The 17,606-nt window shown below is 43.3% G+C and overlaps 2 protein-coding genes across 8 annotated transcripts in view; both read right to left on the reverse strand.

The window, feature by feature from the left end:
- Window positions 1–10,092, reverse strand: part of EYA3 (EYA transcriptional coactivator and phosphatase 3) — a 51,430-nt gene extending 41,338 nt beyond the window's left edge. For 2 of the 7 annotated variants that reach the window (XM_083627226.1, XM_083627223.1), the window contains exons 1-2: window positions 8,505–10,092; window positions 4,951–5,090 (exon numbers count right to left, since the gene is read on the reverse strand). The gene's annotated coding sequence lies outside the window, so the exon portion shown is untranslated. Of the gene's footprint in view, window positions 1–4,950; window positions 5,091–8,012; window positions 8,343–8,504 lie in introns of those variants that run through there. The other 5 variants (XM_083627225.1, XM_083627222.1, XM_083627227.1 and 2 more) reach the window with 4 other exon arrangements.
- A 4,426-nt stretch (window positions 10,093–14,518) lies between these two features.
- On the reverse strand, window positions 14,519–15,580 carry PTAFR (platelet activating factor receptor; the record flags this gene model as incomplete). The annotated part of the gene is made up of 1 exon (XM_083625850.1): window positions 14,519–15,580. One exon carries the CDS (start codon window positions 15,578–15,580, stop codon window positions 14,519–14,521), a length of 1,062 nt encoding a protein of 353 aa, XP_083481976.1.
- Window positions 15,581–17,606: the final 2,026 nt, after the last annotated feature.

The following is a 17,606-nucleotide window of genomic DNA, read 5'->3' on the forward strand; positions in this document are numbered from 1 at the left end:
GCCAAATGAATAGAGCTGCAGGTTTTTCTAGCTTGGGGGCGGGGGAGTATGGTATTTGGGTTTATTTTAACGGTGCCAATACTTGAACACCCCCAGAGGTGCAACAGTACAGTAATGGGAGTGTGCAAAAAAAATGTTAAAGGAGAGACAATGAAAAGAAAAAGATGTTCCAGGTAACATCCACATACAAAACGCAGAAAACAACAAAACAATGAGAAAGAGAATATACGGTATATCACTTTGTGAAGACTGCCGAAGAGGAAGGCAGGGGGAAAGTCAAGACTGTTTTTAAAAAAAAAACCTAAACAGAACTCCAACACAGGTTGAGGAGGTGGGAATAGAACTACAAAATGAGACAAAACTCTGAAATGCTTCTCCATAGTGGCATTTCTACTGCAAAAGACTGCAGGCTGACTCCAATATTATGTGGTATTCATTTTCATGTTTTATAAATTCAAAAACAAAGCACATATATAGAGAGGTTATTTGCTTCCATTCAGAGTCTTGAAACAATGGCTTTTCATTAATTCAAACACAGACAGAATACAGCATTTGGTTCAGTCTGCAGAAAAAACGGATTAAATGAGAACAGATCACCGAAAAATTGGCTCGTGTGGACACACCTCTGGGGAAAAGCAGGGATTTCTGAAGTTGCTTTCTCACTCTTATGCAACCACCTTAGATAATAAATACAATCAATTACTAAAGTAACAAAGAGTAATATCTGTTAAACAACTTGTAGCCTGATCTTAACCATGTTTACTCCGAAATAAATCCTGTTAGCATGCTTAACAATGAAGCTTGAGATTTATTTTTTTCTGGTCTTATAATTACATCATATGACCTAATTTTCCTGGAGGCGTCACAAACGAATTTTCAACAGCACTGCCTGTTGCTTTTCCGAAGAAACCTTCATGTTTGGAACAAATCTAATACCCTTTAAAGCACAGTGTACTTTATTTTATTTTGTAACAATACTCAATATGAAATCTTTTTTAAAAAATTAAAATAATTCTGGCATCCTGGCCATAAGCACAACTTCAAAGTGCTATAATTTATTTAAGATGAGCTTGCATTACAGAGCTGACTATGTTGCAGTTTTGAAAAATATTGTGAAGCCAGAATGAAGGAACCACAATTTTTTTAAAAAATGTATTAAGCAATAAATTGTTAAAATTACTATCACTAATCTAGCTATTATTCAACATACAGTATCTTACATTTCCTATCACTGGGAAAGAGCCCCCCCCCCCCAAAAAAAAACCCACTACTGGTTCCACATTCCCAAGGTAGCCCTGGATTTGAAAGCCAGAATACTGTAGTGGTTAAGAGTGTTGGAGTACTTGGAAGAACAGGGTTGAAATCCCCATTTAGCCATGAAGCTCTGTATCTTGCTGTGGGCCAGTTACTGTCTCTCGGCTGAACATAATGCAAACAGTGTTTCTGTGAGAATGAAATTGGAATTGGGGAACCACATACACCACTTTGAGTTCCTTAGGGGAAAGGTGAGAAATACATGTAGTATCTGAAAGACTGCTTGATTCCTCATGCTGCTACAACCTTGATCACTGACAACTTCTGACTGGGCACTTTTGGGAATCTTCCATGCCCCTGAGGTTTGGGCAGTCTTTCTCAGGAGCCAACCCTTTAGTGAGGCAGGCCCTGCCTTGTGGAACTCATTGCCAACAGAAGCTCAGCAGGAGTCATCCCTGCTTTCTTTTAGGCATATTTTAAAAACTTTGCTTTCAGACATGCCTTTGGAATAACTTCTAATGCAATCAACTTTTACTGAGGTGTTATGTTTTTTAACTACTTTAAATGGCTCAGGACCGCGATATTCAAGGATCGCCTCTCTGAACCTATCCAGACCCCAAGATCATCTTGAGGCCCTTCTTTGTGTGCCTCCTCCACAAGAGGTTCAAAGGGTGGCAACAGAAGAATGGGCCTTTTCTGCAGTGAAAGGAATGTTCTGCACTTGCAGAATGCTCTTCCCAGAGAGGTTCAACAGGTGCCTTCATTATACACTTTTAGGCACCAGGTGAAAACATTCCTCTTTAACCAGGCCTTTGGCTGATTGACAGCTAATGCCCTTTTAAAATGTGTTGTGGAAGGGGAGATTATTGGGTTGTCTCTGTTTTTATTATGTGTTTTGTGGGTTTTTTATGGTGTACTTTTATGTTGCGTACCACACTGAGATCTCCAGTTATAGGGCGGTATACAAATTAAATAAATAATCATGATCTGATGGAGTCAGAAATCCAAATTCTGAAGCAGAATGCATTGTTTTTCATGCATAATCTAGCAGCAGAGGGCACAGACGCAACTGGGAATTCAGATGCCATGCAAATGATTGGGCACCCCAAAACCTCCAATAAAAAATCAGCATTTTGTGATTTATTACGTTCTTATAGATAGAGCCTCTATGTCCAACCCGTCGATCCTGATCGATCAGTCGATCACAGGGTTGATCTGGGTCGATCGCCGGCCCAAGGCAGCCGTAACACAGCACACTCCTCAATAGCCATAAAGACAACAGCTTTGGGGCATGAAGGAGCCGGGTTTCTGATGAGGGAAGGCGGGATCAGGACCAGCAACAGCATCGCCTGCGCAGGGGTGGAGGGAGGCAGGGGGAGAAGGCAGGATCGGCATCGCCTGCCCACCCTGCACCACCCATCCCTGCCCCCTCTGGGGAAGCAGCCAGCAACAGCCCACCCACCCTGCTCCCATTCTTGCCCCTTTGGGAGAAGCAGCCAGCAGCGTGCGCCCACCCATCCCTGGGTGGTAGATCACTGCCAGTTTTTATGTTGGATCGTTGGACATGCCTGTTATAGAGGGCTTTAAAAGAGAACTGAAAGAATTCTTGGAATAGCAGGCCATCAATGGCTCTTAGTCAAGAAATCAATATGTTACCTCCAAGTTCAGAAACTCAGTACAAGTTTCTGGTGAACAACAGAGAGTGTGTGATAAATGTAGAATTATCTTAAGATAATTATTGTTGCTGTTTTAAACCTGAGCATACCAACAAACCAAGAATTGCCACTGTAACATTCCAGGCTGCCAAACTGATTCACAATTTTAAAAATCCCACCAAAAACAGATGTCAAGGTATGTACACACACAACAAAAAATGAGACCAAGACTTTGCCCTACTCCTTGTGTCAAAATTACAGCTACAACATTTAGTCTATTACTTAGCCAGATAAAACAATTTTAAAACTTTTACACTGGTTATAAAGGAACTCAGTACAAGTGCTTAAAAACTGCAGCATCTTAAATGAAGCATTCTTGTTTCCAATGAAAGATAAATGACTAAATGGCTTACTATGATATATATATGTGCATAATCTAAAAACACAGGAAGAATGTCCCTGGCTTCAGAAATGCTGTTTTCACTCAGTGACAGATGAACTGATTAATCAACCAACTAGTATCTATGAATAATGTGTTAAAATCTCTTATGAACACCTGCAACTACAGTACAGGATAATTAAAAGAATAACAATCAGCTTTAAAGAAACACATTGGCTGCAATCTGACAACGGAGGATGCCGTACTGAACACAGCAGGACTTACTTCCATGTAGACATGCACAGGATTGAGCTATTGGTGATGTGATCCTAAGCATGTTTACTCAGAAGAAAGTCTCGTTCAGCAAGTGCACTGAGGACTGCAGCCTTAAGCTTTCTGTGTTGCTAGCAGCTGGCTGACAAAATCAAAGCACTAAACAAGAGTTGTATTTATTTAACTAAGGCTGCTATCAGTCTTAGTTAGCTAATGCTTGCTTCAATTACCAGCAAGAGCAAAATGTTCCAAATGTGTGCAGGGCTTCGATATGTTGTTGGGGGTTTTTTGTAAGTAATTTTTATTCGTTTTCATAGATGTGTAAGTAGACAATTAAACATAACAGTTTCACATGTTGACCACTGAAGGCCGCAAGATTCTGCACATCCTGCCTGTATAGATCTCTAGCAAGATCTTTTATATTTGTTTTCCAAAACATGTTTAGTGCTTTGCATTAGCCTATTCCTCTGACAAGAACGCTGTTCAAAGCAAGAAGCAGCCATGCCATTTGGCAGTAAGCAACCAGGTCTAGTGCTTTATGCTTTAGCAACCATGTTACCATAGTAACAGGCTCAAAACAATGCAGATAAAAATTATTTTGAAAAAAATCAAGAAAATCAGAATTTTACTGAAATCTAATTTCCCTTTAAGTTTTCTTTAAAAATCATATTTTCTCTTTTAAAAAACTGATATAAACGAAGATCTGAGTACAAGGCAAGTGTACGCTCATAATCTCATGACTGTCTATCAGTGTGTCTCACTGTTTAACAGTGAGTTAAAGCCTATTTTACTGTGGCCTGAAGAGAATCCTAGAGCCTCATTTGGACCCGTGCTCCCCCACCCCTGGCAAGCTCTTGCCCTACTCCCAAACTTGGAACTGGGGCAAAGAGCAAAGAACCCTCTTAGCAACTGCTCTTTAGATATTCTCTGAAGTTTGGACTGGCTTCAGAAACAAGGCCCTGCCACTCTGCCAAGTTGCTTGAGGAAGGGAACGATCCTGACTAAACATCAGGAATAACTTTCTGACAGGAAGAGCTGTTTTGACAGTGGAATGGACCCTTGGGAGGTGGTGGATTCTCCTTCCTTGGAGGCTTTGAAGCAGAGGTTGGACGACCATCTGTCATGGATGCTTTAGCTGAGATTCCTGCATTGCAGGGGGTTGGACTAGATGAGCCTTGGGGTCCCTTCCAACTCCACAATTCTATAATGGGGTGGTTGTGTTTAACATTGTGACCATTTGTGTGAATGCTCCACTACACCATAGGCATTGTCAGGTGTACCTTACAATCTCCTAGCTAACCCAGATTTCAAAGGAATCCAGGTTTGTCTATATAGCATGCAAGATCATGTACACAAATGGCCACCACCTCCATTACTCAGTTATTTTACCTGAGTCTTCATAGTTAGCTTCTGGGTCTTTCTTTCTGCTGCTGCAGGATTTATTTTCTTTTTGCTGTTGTTTTTATTAGAACCTCAAGATCCACCAACTGAAACCAGGTGTAAAAATATAGCCGAGGGGAGAAATATTCCTAGAATTAAGAAACAGGGTACCTCTGGTTACATGCTCAGGACAGGAATTTGTTTTCAATCCCAGAACTGAGCTGTTCTTTCCCACAAAAACTACAAGTATACCTCAGAGAATATATTGTTGATTCAGTTCTAGACCACTACAGTAAAGCAAGTTTTTGCAGTAAAGTGAGTCACTACTTTTTTGGTTCCCCCATGCATATAAAGGTTATACCTACGGGACTGCCTCTCCTGGTATGTCCCATGGAGGACCTTATGGTCTTCAAATAAAAACATCTTGAAGATCCTGGGCCACAGGGAGGTTAGGCTGGCCTCGACCAGAGCCAGGGCTTTTTTGGCTGTGGCCCCAATCTGGTGGAACACTCTATCACAAGAGACTAGGGCCCTGCGGGACTTGACATCTTTCCGCAGGGCCTGCAAGATGGAGCTGTTCCGCCAGTGCTTCGGCCAAGGCACAGTCTGACCCCTTCTCTCCTTCTGTAACCCTCATAGAACTCTAACTCAATGGTTGCCATTAATTTGATTCTGAATTGATTTAAGAATATATTTTAATTAATTGACTGTGTGATTTTATGTACACTGTGCTATTTTTACTTGTTGTTAGCAGCTCTGAGCCTGGCTTTGGCCAGGGAGGGCAGGATACAAATAAAAATTTATTATTATTATTATTACACTATACAGTGGTGCCCCGCAAGACGAATGCCTCGCAAGACGGAAAACTCGCTAGACGAAAGGGTTTTCCGTTTTTTGAGCTGCTTCGCAAGACGAATTTCCCTATGGGCTTGCTTCACAAGACGAAAACGTCTTGCAAGTTTGTTTCCTTTTTCTTAACACCGTTAATACAGTTGCGACTTGACTTCGAGGAGCAACTCATAGAACGCAGTGTACATAGTAGCCTTTTTTGAGGTTTTTAAAGACTTTGGTGATTTTTGAAGCTTTTCCAAAACTTCTTTTGCAGCCATTTGGTAAGTTAAGCTTTTAAAACTTTTTGGGGGGGTTGGATTTTGGGTTGGGGTGTTTGGAATTCAACGACTTGGTGTTGGGGAGGGGTTTGCAAGAATCTGGAAGCTTGTGTGTTTTTTTCTGCATTTTTATGATTTTCTGTGACCATTGGGCCACTCTGCTGTTTTTAAAAAAAAATTCTGGGTTTGAATTTTGAAATGCTCTTTACAGTATGTGTGACTTTAAAGAGCACTTAATAAACTCTTGTTGTACCAAATTTGGCTTTGTTTGGACTTTTTTTGACCATAGGAACGCATTAATTGATTTTCAATGCATTCCTATGGGATTTCGTGCTTCGCAAGACGAAAAATTCGCTAGACGAAAAAATTCGCGGAACGAATTAATTTCGTCTTGCGAGGCACCACTGTACTGCAGTCTATTAAACCAGACACCCTCTGGGCGCAGGCGTTGGAGGGATAAAACCTTAGCCAGTTCCACTCCCATGGCCAAGAGAGGAGCAGCAAGGGCCTTCCTTCCCCCATGTGGCTTGGCTGCTTGCAATTGCACCCACAGTCTCATAAGGAGCAATATACGTGAAGATGTAAAAACAATGTATGCTTGTACCCCCAATCTTTATCTCTTCACTCCACTTTTATTCCTCTCAACAATCTAATTTAAAAGAAAGATACCTTTTATTTTATCTTCTGCAAATAACTTTGAAATCCAGGAATAGGCATCAAACCACATTCCCCACTCCCATTACGCTTCTATATTATAAGCAAGTACTTCAGATCTCAGAACAGTCTTACAGGTTAATGCTTGAAGATTACATTACCCAAGCTGAACTTACGAGAACTGCCTGTTCCTGTAACATTTTTGCAGTTGAATGAATAAAATAAAAAATACTAGAGTGACAGTGGTATGTCACAACTGTTAGAATGCCTCTGCTGGCAGAACAAGTCCATGATGGAGCTCCAATACCTTTTGTAGCCATTAGGGTTTAAAATTAATTATTTTTTCCATTTTTCTGGTTCAGGTCTGAGCTATGTACCTTTTTCTTCAAATAGCAATAGGAAGTTGGTTAAGTGACATGTATCATCCCATTTTGTATCCCTTCCTAGGGATGTCTTAATAATGTTTTGATATGACAGTTATTTTTGAAGTGTTAGTCCTGGTATTACTCCCATTGCAGTTCTGGATCCAGGATAGTTGATTTAAAAGATCGTCATGTGGTGAAATACCAGTACTGTACAGCATTTTGCCACAACTGTTGTACCACTGCCCATTTGTGCCCGGGTTCAGGAATCTTTTCAACAAATTGAGATTCCCAGAGTCCACACAAGGGCAATCAAAGAACACACACTTGGGAGTTGAAATTAACTTGGGGTACATAAATGGCAAAACAGATGCACAACTCCATCAACTGTGACCAACACATGCACATTTAAATGGCCACAGGTTTCCCTATCTCAAACACAGAAGCATGGACCATTCCTGTTTTGATTCTATTCACGTTTTTTCAGCTTCACTTACTACTTCCAACCACCCTCCTCCCCTTTGAAATCAGCAGTGAACAAATAAAACTACACACCACCAGAGAAAAGGCCCAACAACTACAACGGCATGACCGCTGAGCTGACATTTTACTTGTTATGAGTCCTATATTATTAGACTCATCTCTTCTTTAAAACATGAGATTCTCCTCAGGGACCCAACTACCCCTATATAAGAGGTACTTCAAGATCAGTCCAAAATTCTTATCTAGCCCAGATCCAGACTGGCCAACCAGATATGGCCAAGGGGGGGGGGGTTGCACAAGCAGGTCCTGAAAACAACAGCTCTTCCTCCACCTGGGTGCATCGCCGCAGTCACACGGTATTCAGATACCCTGCCTCTGAACATGGTGGCTCGATTTAAGCCACCAAAAATTACAAAGCAATGCCGTTGCTGTGTCCTCCCCCTCCTTTCAGAGGGTCACACACCTCCTTCACCTTTGTGACTCCCGTCTGACCTCCAAAAAAACCCTATCAACCGTGTGACATTCGAAGTATGCTTTAGCTGCAGGAGTGAGAAACCTGCGGCCCTCCATCAGCCTCCAATTCCCGCCAGCCCCAGCCAGCCCGCCCAACGGTCACGGCTGCTGAGGAGCTGTAGCGCGACACCATCTGCAGGGCCACAGCTTCTCTGCCCATGTTTTAAAGCCACCACACGCATGATGTGGCAGTGAGTTCCACAGGTCCGCCACGCCGTTCCTGGGAGCGAGCAGCTCTCCCTCCCACCGCTCTCCTTCCCTCCCTCCCTCCTGGCGCTGACTGACAAGGTAACCGGCGCGCGAGGGGGGAGGAGCCACGCCAACAGCTGCCCGGGCCACGCCCACCGACCGCGAGCCGATCGCGCGAGAGGAAAGAGGAGCGGGTGAGGTGGGGGGGAGGGCGGAGGAAAGGAGGCGGAGTAAGAGCTCTTTCCCCTCTCACCGTGACGAGTCGTTTGCGCGGCCGACCTCAGCACTGGGCGACATGGCAGCGGCGACGGACCGGACTCTCAGGGAAGAAAGGAAGAAAAAAGGAAGGGAGGGAAGGAAGGAACCGAGACCCGCTTCGGCAAACCTCGGCTAGGCTTCACACCCGGAAGCGGAAGTTCTGTGCCGGAAGTGACGAGAGGGGAAAGCGGGGATTTGGTTGGCCGAATCTTTGCTATGGGCTTCTCTGAGGCGAGTCCTTCTCTCTCCCCCCCACCCCCACATGGCGCCTCGTTTCTGTCTTTCAAAGTGACCGTTGGTAGCCGGGGGCAGGGGAAGAGAGGAGCATGAGGCTTGGGCTGCGTGACTGTCAAGCAACGGCCCGCTTAGCCTCGCCTGCCTTCGCTCCCCGCTGAAGAGGCCGGTCAATTACAACGCATGCGCCGCTTTTTTGCGGACCCGACCTTCGCCAAAGGTTAGCAAAGGGCGGCGGGGAAGCAGCGGCCGTCCGCCTGCAGATGTGGCGGCGTTACTCGTCTCCGCCCCTAGGTGTCGCCCGCCGCAGCGGCTGCCTGCACGCCGTGCGATTAGTGTACGCGGCTTCCCTCAAGGGAATCCTGGGAACTGTAGTTCAAGAGTGCTAGGAGGTAGAACTCTCGAGTGTGAACTGCAATTCCCAGGATTCCTTGTGGGAAGTCGTGCGCTTTAGATAGTTGGTGTGCGCGCAGCCGATTGTACTAAACATAAATGCATGCATGCAGTTTTTATTACGTTGTGCATTGCCCTTGTTTGCTTTAGGACATAGGGCAGTATATAAGAACTTTTATTTTTATTATTAGTCAGCCTACGCAAGCTATCCTGAAACCCTTGGCAGGTTGGATTTTAAACCAGAGATGAAGGACCTGTGGCAGTCCAGAACCGGCTGGATTCCAACCGCGACAGCATAATCTTTTATCAGGGGTGATAGGAGTTACAGTCCTAACAACTGCAGGGCCACAGCAACCCCTGCCTTAATTGGAGCAGCTGTTCCAAGAATTGGGCAATGGGGTGCCCTATGCTAGCATGCTCCTAAAACGAAGTATTTGGACCCATTGCCTATCGCAAGGGTTCAGCTTAGAAAGTATTGAGTATTTGTAACTTTCTACTTGTATAATCCCTTCCTCTGTGAAGTTCAGAGCAGCCTTTTAGTCTCACAACAAGCTAGGCTCTGAAATGGTGTCTTGCCCAGAACGTCCAAGTCTGCTAATCTCCCTTACCCATATTAAAAGTATGCCAGTCTGGGCTGGGCAAAGAAAAACTTAAGTGAGGGCAATTACATCTGAGGGGTATTGGCTTTCCCAGTTTCCAGCTTTTCCTCACAGGATCTTAGAATGATGTGTGTGGAGTTGCCAGATTGCCTCTCTTCCTGTAATTGCCAGGATGGAGATTTGCCCATTGTTCCCTTACATGTGGCCTCATGTAACGTATTTTCAGGCTTTTTTTGTAGAATCCATGCTTGTGTAAAAACAACCCATACTCAATGTTCATTTTTTTAAAACTGAAGATTCAAATGCATTTTTTTGGTAAACTTAGTTTATTTATTTTAATACAATAAAGCCTTTCCACAGAGTCTTATTAGTCTTTTCCAATTTCTCTTGCCCTTAACATTTTTGACATTTATAACACATCACTGTAGCGTCTCTGTAAGCCTAGGTATGACATCTGGCTGTAGAATCTAATCACTTATTTGTAGTCTTCACACTGTACAAAAACCTTCCGTTTCTTTGCTGAATGGCTGTCACCATGATTTGAACTTTATAATACTAGGAAGTTCAATTAACTTTATAATGCTATGAATGTAATGTAAAAGGGTAGTGAACCAACAGAGTGTCTTGATAATTCTTCAGTTGCCAAGTTACTTTAGAAGAAAATTAACGTATTTTAAAAGGCATCCTCCCATTTTTGCACAGAAAACCACACAAGACACCTAGAAAAGAATTTAACAGCTGTAAGGTCCTATTGATCCCATTTCTCCTCTGAATTCAGTGGAACCTAAAGGTAAAGGGACCCCTGACCGTTAGGTCCAGTCGCAGACAACTCTGAGGTTATCGTGCTCATCTCGCTTTACTGGCCAAGGGAGCCAGCGTACAGCTTCCGGGTCATGTGGCCAGCATGACTAAGCTGCTTCTGGCAAACCAGAGCAGCACACGGAAACGCCGTTTACCTTCCCACCGGAGCGGTACCTGTTTATCTACTTGCACTTTGATGTGCTTTCGAACTGCTATGTTGGCAGGAGCTGGGACCAAACAACAGGAGTTCACCCCATCGTGGGGATTCAAACCGCTGACCTTCTGATTGGCAAGCCCTAGTCTTCCTAGTAATTAGGATTACAGCCCAATTCAATCTACATTTACATGGCAGCAAGTCCCACTAGTTTCAGTGGAACTGACTTGCAAGTAGGCATTCTCAGAACTGTAGTTTTATTTTAAAGGAATGAGTACATCTAACATTTAGATGGGTTTGATTTTATTACTGTGAGGCTACTGATGTGCTCTGATTAAGTATTAGGATGGTAAGGCTTGTTCTGTAATAATACAGAAAGTTTATACAAAAAAAAAAACCTTTCCCAAATAAAAAGTTTGAGAGCAAAAGCCAAAACCCCTTTCTATTATGATACGGACATATTATAGATACTTTCCCCACAGCTCTTGGGATGGAGAACATTTCTATCCTGCAGATTGCTGAAACCAAGATCAGAGGTCACCTCCTGCAATGGTCTTGTTGAACAGCAAAGGGTTAGATGAGGATGTTGCGTGTAGTCCTGATTGCGTGTAGCCGAAGTAGCAACCACCATTTCCTCAGACACTCCTGGCAAGAACTGTCTCATCTTGCACCACCTGACCTGCTATATTTGGCTCTTTGTTAAGAAAGTACTTGGCCCTTTGCCTGTGCAACAAAAATATCTGTTGCTTTTTTAGCTTCCTGGTATTTGATTTTCTCGCCTGTGCCGCCCCCTTCTGGTTCTTATATTCCTATCCTTCCATTCCCCTCTGCCTGGTTCAAATAAACCTATTGGTTGATTTAATAACACTTTACTTCTGAAAGCACTCAAAGAATCTATATAAAAAAAATGAGTAAATATGTTAAAATGTTAATGTTGCTACTCAGGTTCCACTTCCCTCCTGAGGGTTGATTTCACCCATTGAAGCTGCTGGGCTGTGTTTCGAATTGTTGACAATACATTGGAGGACAATAGTATACTGTTAACTTCAAGAATAATCACATTATTGGCTTTTAAATCCATTGGGACAAAGCTACCGCATAATAGACAGATTCAGCAAGCAGCATAGAGCACCAGTGTGTAACGTAGGGACACTGCTGTGGTAACCTTTATGTGGCGCTGTGAGTATGGCAATCATGTCTGTATTTCCATCTGTGAAATGTTAGATGGTATGCATTTGGCTCTCCACTTTCTCTCCTTTCATCATACATTGGTGGGCCCCACCCCAACATCACTGGATAATTTTATATTCACAGAGGGTCTCTCCTTTAAGGGATTGAATTAACCAGGTCTCCTGACCATAGAGTTCCCTAGAACAGAGGTCAACAACCTATGCCCCTCCAAATTTTGGCTTCCTGTAATCTCAGACCATTAGCCTTACTGGCTGGGATCAATTGGCATTGAAATCTTAACAACATCTCAAGGACCACAAGTTCCCCATCCCTGCCCTACAATGTCATTCAGCCTTCCTGTTCTATTGAGGAAGCTTGGGTTTGAGTTTCAGTGCTCAAATCTCCCTGGATTTGACAGCAGGAGGAAGTGTGAGGATTCATGCTCTAGTGGACCCAGAAGCTGCAGTGTAGCTCTTCCACATCCCAGACATTCCACTTGGTGGTCTTCTGTCTCCCATCTTGTTCATGTTTTCCTGACCCTCTCTGGTGTTCTCAGCCCATGGGTAAAAGTCCCTAGCCTAGAATCTGCTATTCTTTTCCAGACATCTGTACTAGTGTGACCCTCAATATGATCCTACACCAAAAAAATCTACAGACATGCCCACTGGGCTGAAAGTAGCAGTGCTGAATAGCTATAATGGTTAGAGCTGTTGTTTTTATTAATGAAACTACAGACAAGCAACAGGTATACAACTTTTCAGGCTTTCCATGATAGTATGGTGTTAGCATAGTTTCTGTATATGCAGTGAATAAGCATGGTGTTTACAGTGGCTTCTCACTTTTACTTCTGAGTGCCGTTTCATTGGTGCTATGGTTTGCCAAGCAGAAAAATGGATAATCTATTTGGGTAGGGACCAGCCCTCTATGATCTAGAGTTTGCATTGGCAAACTCAGCCCTCCAGATGTTTTTGGCCTACAACTCCCATGATCCCTAGCTAACAGGACCAGTGGTCAGGGATGATGGGAATTGTAGTTTCAAAACATCTGGAGGGTCAAGTTTGCCTATGCCTGATCTAGGGCTTTCTCCTACCCTCCTCACATCACAAAAGCAGTAATGTGGAAATATTTTAAATACACGTTAAGCAGTCTTATACCCAATCTGAATATTAGCCAACACCTGCTATCTGAACTTTTCAGCTAGAGATGCCATGAATTTAACCTTGGACCTTCTGAATGAGAAGCAGCATTATTTTTTTATTACTTATTAAATTTTTATACCATCCTTCATCCAAAAATCACGGGGCGGTTCACAGCATAAAAATACAAAATGAGAATACAAAATAACACAATAAAACAAAAACAAACCAATAACACTCCCCTCCCCACAAAAACATTTAGAAGGCCAGAGAACATTAATCAGTCAATGACCTGATTATAGCAAAAGCATGTTCTCAACCCCTGAGCTATGGTCTATTCCTGAACCCATTCCTTTCCTCCCCTCAGTTCCTGACATTTCTACCATGTGTACATTGAATGCACACCTGAGACGCGTAGGTAAATTTATGCAAAATCTCTGCTCTCAGATTATGATGATTTCTGGATGACAGCCTATGGTAGAGATGGAGAACGTGGCCATCCAGTTGTTGCTGGGCTCAGCTACCAGTCAGCATGAGGGACGATACATAGCTGTCAACTTTTCCCTTTTCTTGCGAGGAATCCTATTCGGAATAAGGGGATTTCCCTTAAAAAAAGGAAAACGTTGATAGCTATGGGACGATGGAAGATGTAATCTATCAAAGTCTGGAGTGCTACTGGTTCCCCACCCCTGTTCTATGGCCACTGAGTGTTGCAATAGTCCCTGTTGCTTTTGAAGCCCAAATAGTATTAATTCAAGAGTGATTGGGGGAAGTGTGCATGTTTTAGGTTAGATGCCTTCAGTGGAGCCTCCTCCCTGGTGCCCACTGGGTGAAAGTCAGGGAAACCAGCAGTAGGAGCCAGAGCCACCCCCTTGCCAAGTGTAAAAAAGAAAGCAGGCAGGTGGGAGTAGGCTCAAATTTGTGGGGTTGTGCCCCATTTGCCCTTATTGTCCAGCTTTTCACTGCTGTAGACCCAATCTGAATAGCTACTCAAAGGAGGAAGCTGAGCTGAGCCAACACTGATGTTCCTTTTCCTTGTTCCTATCACAGCTGAGATAGCTCAATCACTCTGGGGGAATAAGTAGAGAGCCAGGAGGCTCTAAGGGTTGGCAGTGGGCTTTGCGATGAGAGACAAATCTCAGCAGGTGCCCAAGGATGCCCATCCCTGATGCCCAACCCTCTCCAGAGAGTTCTGAGCTAGCTTCAGGATGAAATTATGGAACTAAATGTCACAACAATCCGGATCCGAACCAGAAAACGAATGTAATGCCCATCTTTTTAAAAGACATTATAAGTGATTCCAAGCATTTCCCTTTTGTTACAACAACAAAGGACAACTTAGATAGTCCGCGTTTTTCCTGAGTCACAGTGTTCTAGCTCTCCTAAGTCGATTTCAGTTCCTGCCGTTGCATCTAGAGAAGAGCTGGAAAGCTGTGTGCATCTGCCAAGCTCTTGATGAAATGCAGAGTCTGTGCCAGTCACCAGCCTGAATTTGCTGCTGCATAAGCAGAACAGAAGACTTTTAAGGTTTGATGGAGGCACGGAAGCCCTCTTCCATCGCCACCATCCCTTCCACGGTGGTCTCAGTTGTTTGCCTGGAACACTTTCGACTGTCCTTTATGTTTTTCAAGTTCTCAGAAAGGTGTTTCCTGAACTTTTTGGTGAGGAAGCAGTAAATGACAGGATCCAGAACGCAGTTGGCCCCCAGGAGGAACAGGGTTACCTGGTGGATGTGATCCCACCACCTTTTGCTCCTACAGCTTATATCCCATTTGCCCAGAACCATCAAGGTCCAGGGAAGGTCCACAATGTGGTGAGGCACGAAACATACCACAAACACAATCATGACAGTGCACACCAAATAGAGCGCCCTTTGCCTGATGTGGGCGCTCTTCCGAGCTTGAGGTTTTTGAGAGAGCAGAGTTCGGATAATGGAGGCGTTGCATACCACGACAATCAGGAAGGTGATAAAGAAACAAATGCAAATGACGATGTGGGAGGCAAGGACAGGGATGTTACTGCTTTCTGGGTCGTAGCGCTCAAAACAGCGTGTCACATGCCCTTCTTGGGTAGTGCCGCTGCCAAACAGGAAGTATGAAGAAGGGCCCGCGATCAGGACCCAGATAGCTATTGTGACATAGATGCCCCTTCTCCGCGTGGTAGACTGAGCTGCCGAAATGGGCTTTGTGACTGCTTGGTACCGATTGTACGTTATGACTCCCAGGAAGGCAACTGAGCAGTAGGTGTTCACAAAGAATAAGTAACCAGCCAAGTTACACAAAAAGCTGGGCATGATCCAGTCTCCTCTGTAGTGGTAATATACGATCCACATTGGCAACGTGATCAGGAAGAGCAGGTCGGCTGTCGTCAAGCTGACCATGAATATCTTTATTTCGTTTAGTTTCTTCGTAGCGTAAACCCGTGTGAAAAGCCACAGGACGTAGCTGTTGGCTATAAAGCCCAGAATGAAAATGATGCTATAGTAGACAGTGAACAGGGTATATCTGAACTCGGAATCCACGTGGCAATCTTCCTTCACGACGGGAAGCGATGAGAAGTTGTTACTTTCACCCTTTCGGGACATGGCTGCAGCAATCACGTTATTCTTTTAATGAAGCTCTGTTTTTCTTATCCTGAAAAGAGAGAGAAAGAAATGAATAATGCAAGAGGGAGGCAACATTCAGCAATGAAACACAATGCATTGTATGCAGAAGTTCAATCCCTGACAGGGAGGTGGTTAACCCCCGCTGCCCTGAGATGGGATGAATAAGCAAACTGGCATTTCAGTTCCCATTTCCATTTTTGATAGACTTTAACATCCCTAGCTTTAAAAAAGGTTTTTGAAAAGTGGGGGAGGGATAGGAGATCTGGGGCCCAAATGAAAGGACCTGGAGTTTGGGGGCCCTAGACTAGACCCTGCAAAATCCAGAATGGCACCACACCTGTTTCTGAACAGAAGAATCATTTGACTTTTTCAGACTACACAGCTTGATTGGCACTTTGTAAAGCAGTGTGACTATGTTAAACCTCTCACTGCTTCCTAAGAGGAAGTGAAAGCTCTGTAGAAAAGAGACATCTACAGAAGAGGATCTTTCCCCGTGAGATTGAGAAGTGCCCACGGGTCACATTAACCACAGAAAGAACTGTGTAATTTGCCAATGTGGTGTGGTTAAAAAATAAATAAAAATCCCCTGCTTAATTTGTTCGTGTTTTCTTGGATAAAACAACAAGATGCCTATGCTGTTATTTAAATAAAATAAAAAAAAATTGAAAACAGCTATTTTTATGAGGCCTAACGCTGCAGTCCTATGCATGCTTACTTAGGAACAATAATTTATTCTATTATTACAGCATAAAACTGTAAATACATAATATAATAAAAGTAAATAGTAATTGTAAAAGAAAGAAACTAAATACCACTGCCAACACATCAATTAACTGGGTTTTAACATTTTAGGATTCTGCCTTTCACAGCGTGTAAATTGAGTCTCAGGCTGAAAAAAAACCCACATTCATTTCTCAGAGGATAGAATCATAGAGTTGGAAGGGACTCTAAGGGTCATCAAGTCCAACCCCCTGCAATGTAGGAATCTCAGCTAAAGCATCCATGACAGATAGCCATCCAACCTCTGCTTAAAAACCTCCAAGGAAGGAGAGTCCACAGCCTCCCGAGGGAGTCTGTTCCACTGGCAAACAGCTCTTACTGTCAGAAAGTTTTTCCATATGTTCAGTCGGAATCTCCTTTCTTATAATTTGAAGCCATCGGTTCAAGTCCTACTTTCCAGAGCAGGAGAAAACAAGCTTTCTCCATCTTCCATGTGACAGCTCTTGAAATATTTGAAGATAGTCATCATATCTCCTCTCAGGTTCCTCTTTTCCAGGCTAAACATACCCAGCTCCTTCAACCACTCCCTGTTAGGCTTGATTTCCAGACCCTCTTACGGTGTACATACCTCTTTCCCCATACTAATGTTTCTATTCAAACAGATTTGGTTGTGTGTGTGTTTTTGTATAGTAAGAAAGCCTGCAAAACTCATTTTGCCAAGAGGTAAAAATGATTTGAGTACAGTCATCACAAGCAACTCATCCACACTGGAGTTTAATGTGGATTTGAAACTGCTTGTGTCTATATTTTTTTGCGTGGTCCACCTAATGTCCTCCTCACCCCCCTGTTAAATTTAGATTTTCCCAATCTGCAGATAATCAGACTGGGAACAAAAATCTGATATAAACTTGAATGTTACCCAGCTGTGGACATACGAAGTGAAGCATGCTGTGTAGACAGATATTTTTATATGTGTGCTGGCAATTCTGCTTCCATTTTGCTTCCATCAGCCCAAAGGAAAGGATGTAGCCTGTCCTTTCCTACTAGTTGTTGCAGAGCTTTATTTTTATTCTTTTAGCAGAGCACTTGTGGAAAACTACCGTTTGCCAAAATATCTGCATTGAAAATAAAAATAACATTTACTCATGCAACTACAGGACGTCAGAAAGGAAGAACGGAAGACAGAAAGTGGCGGCCTTTGATACAATCAGCTCCAAATGCTTGCTTGATTTGAAGTGACTCATTTATTTACTTATCTTTGACTGCTCTTTTGTGCGAAACTCAT

This window comes from Podarcis filfolensis, assembly GCF_964270895.1.
Source record: "Podarcis filfolensis genome assembly, chromosome: 8".
Lineage (NCBI taxonomy): Eukaryota > Metazoa > Chordata > Lepidosauria > Squamata > Lacertidae > Podarcis > Podarcis filfolensis.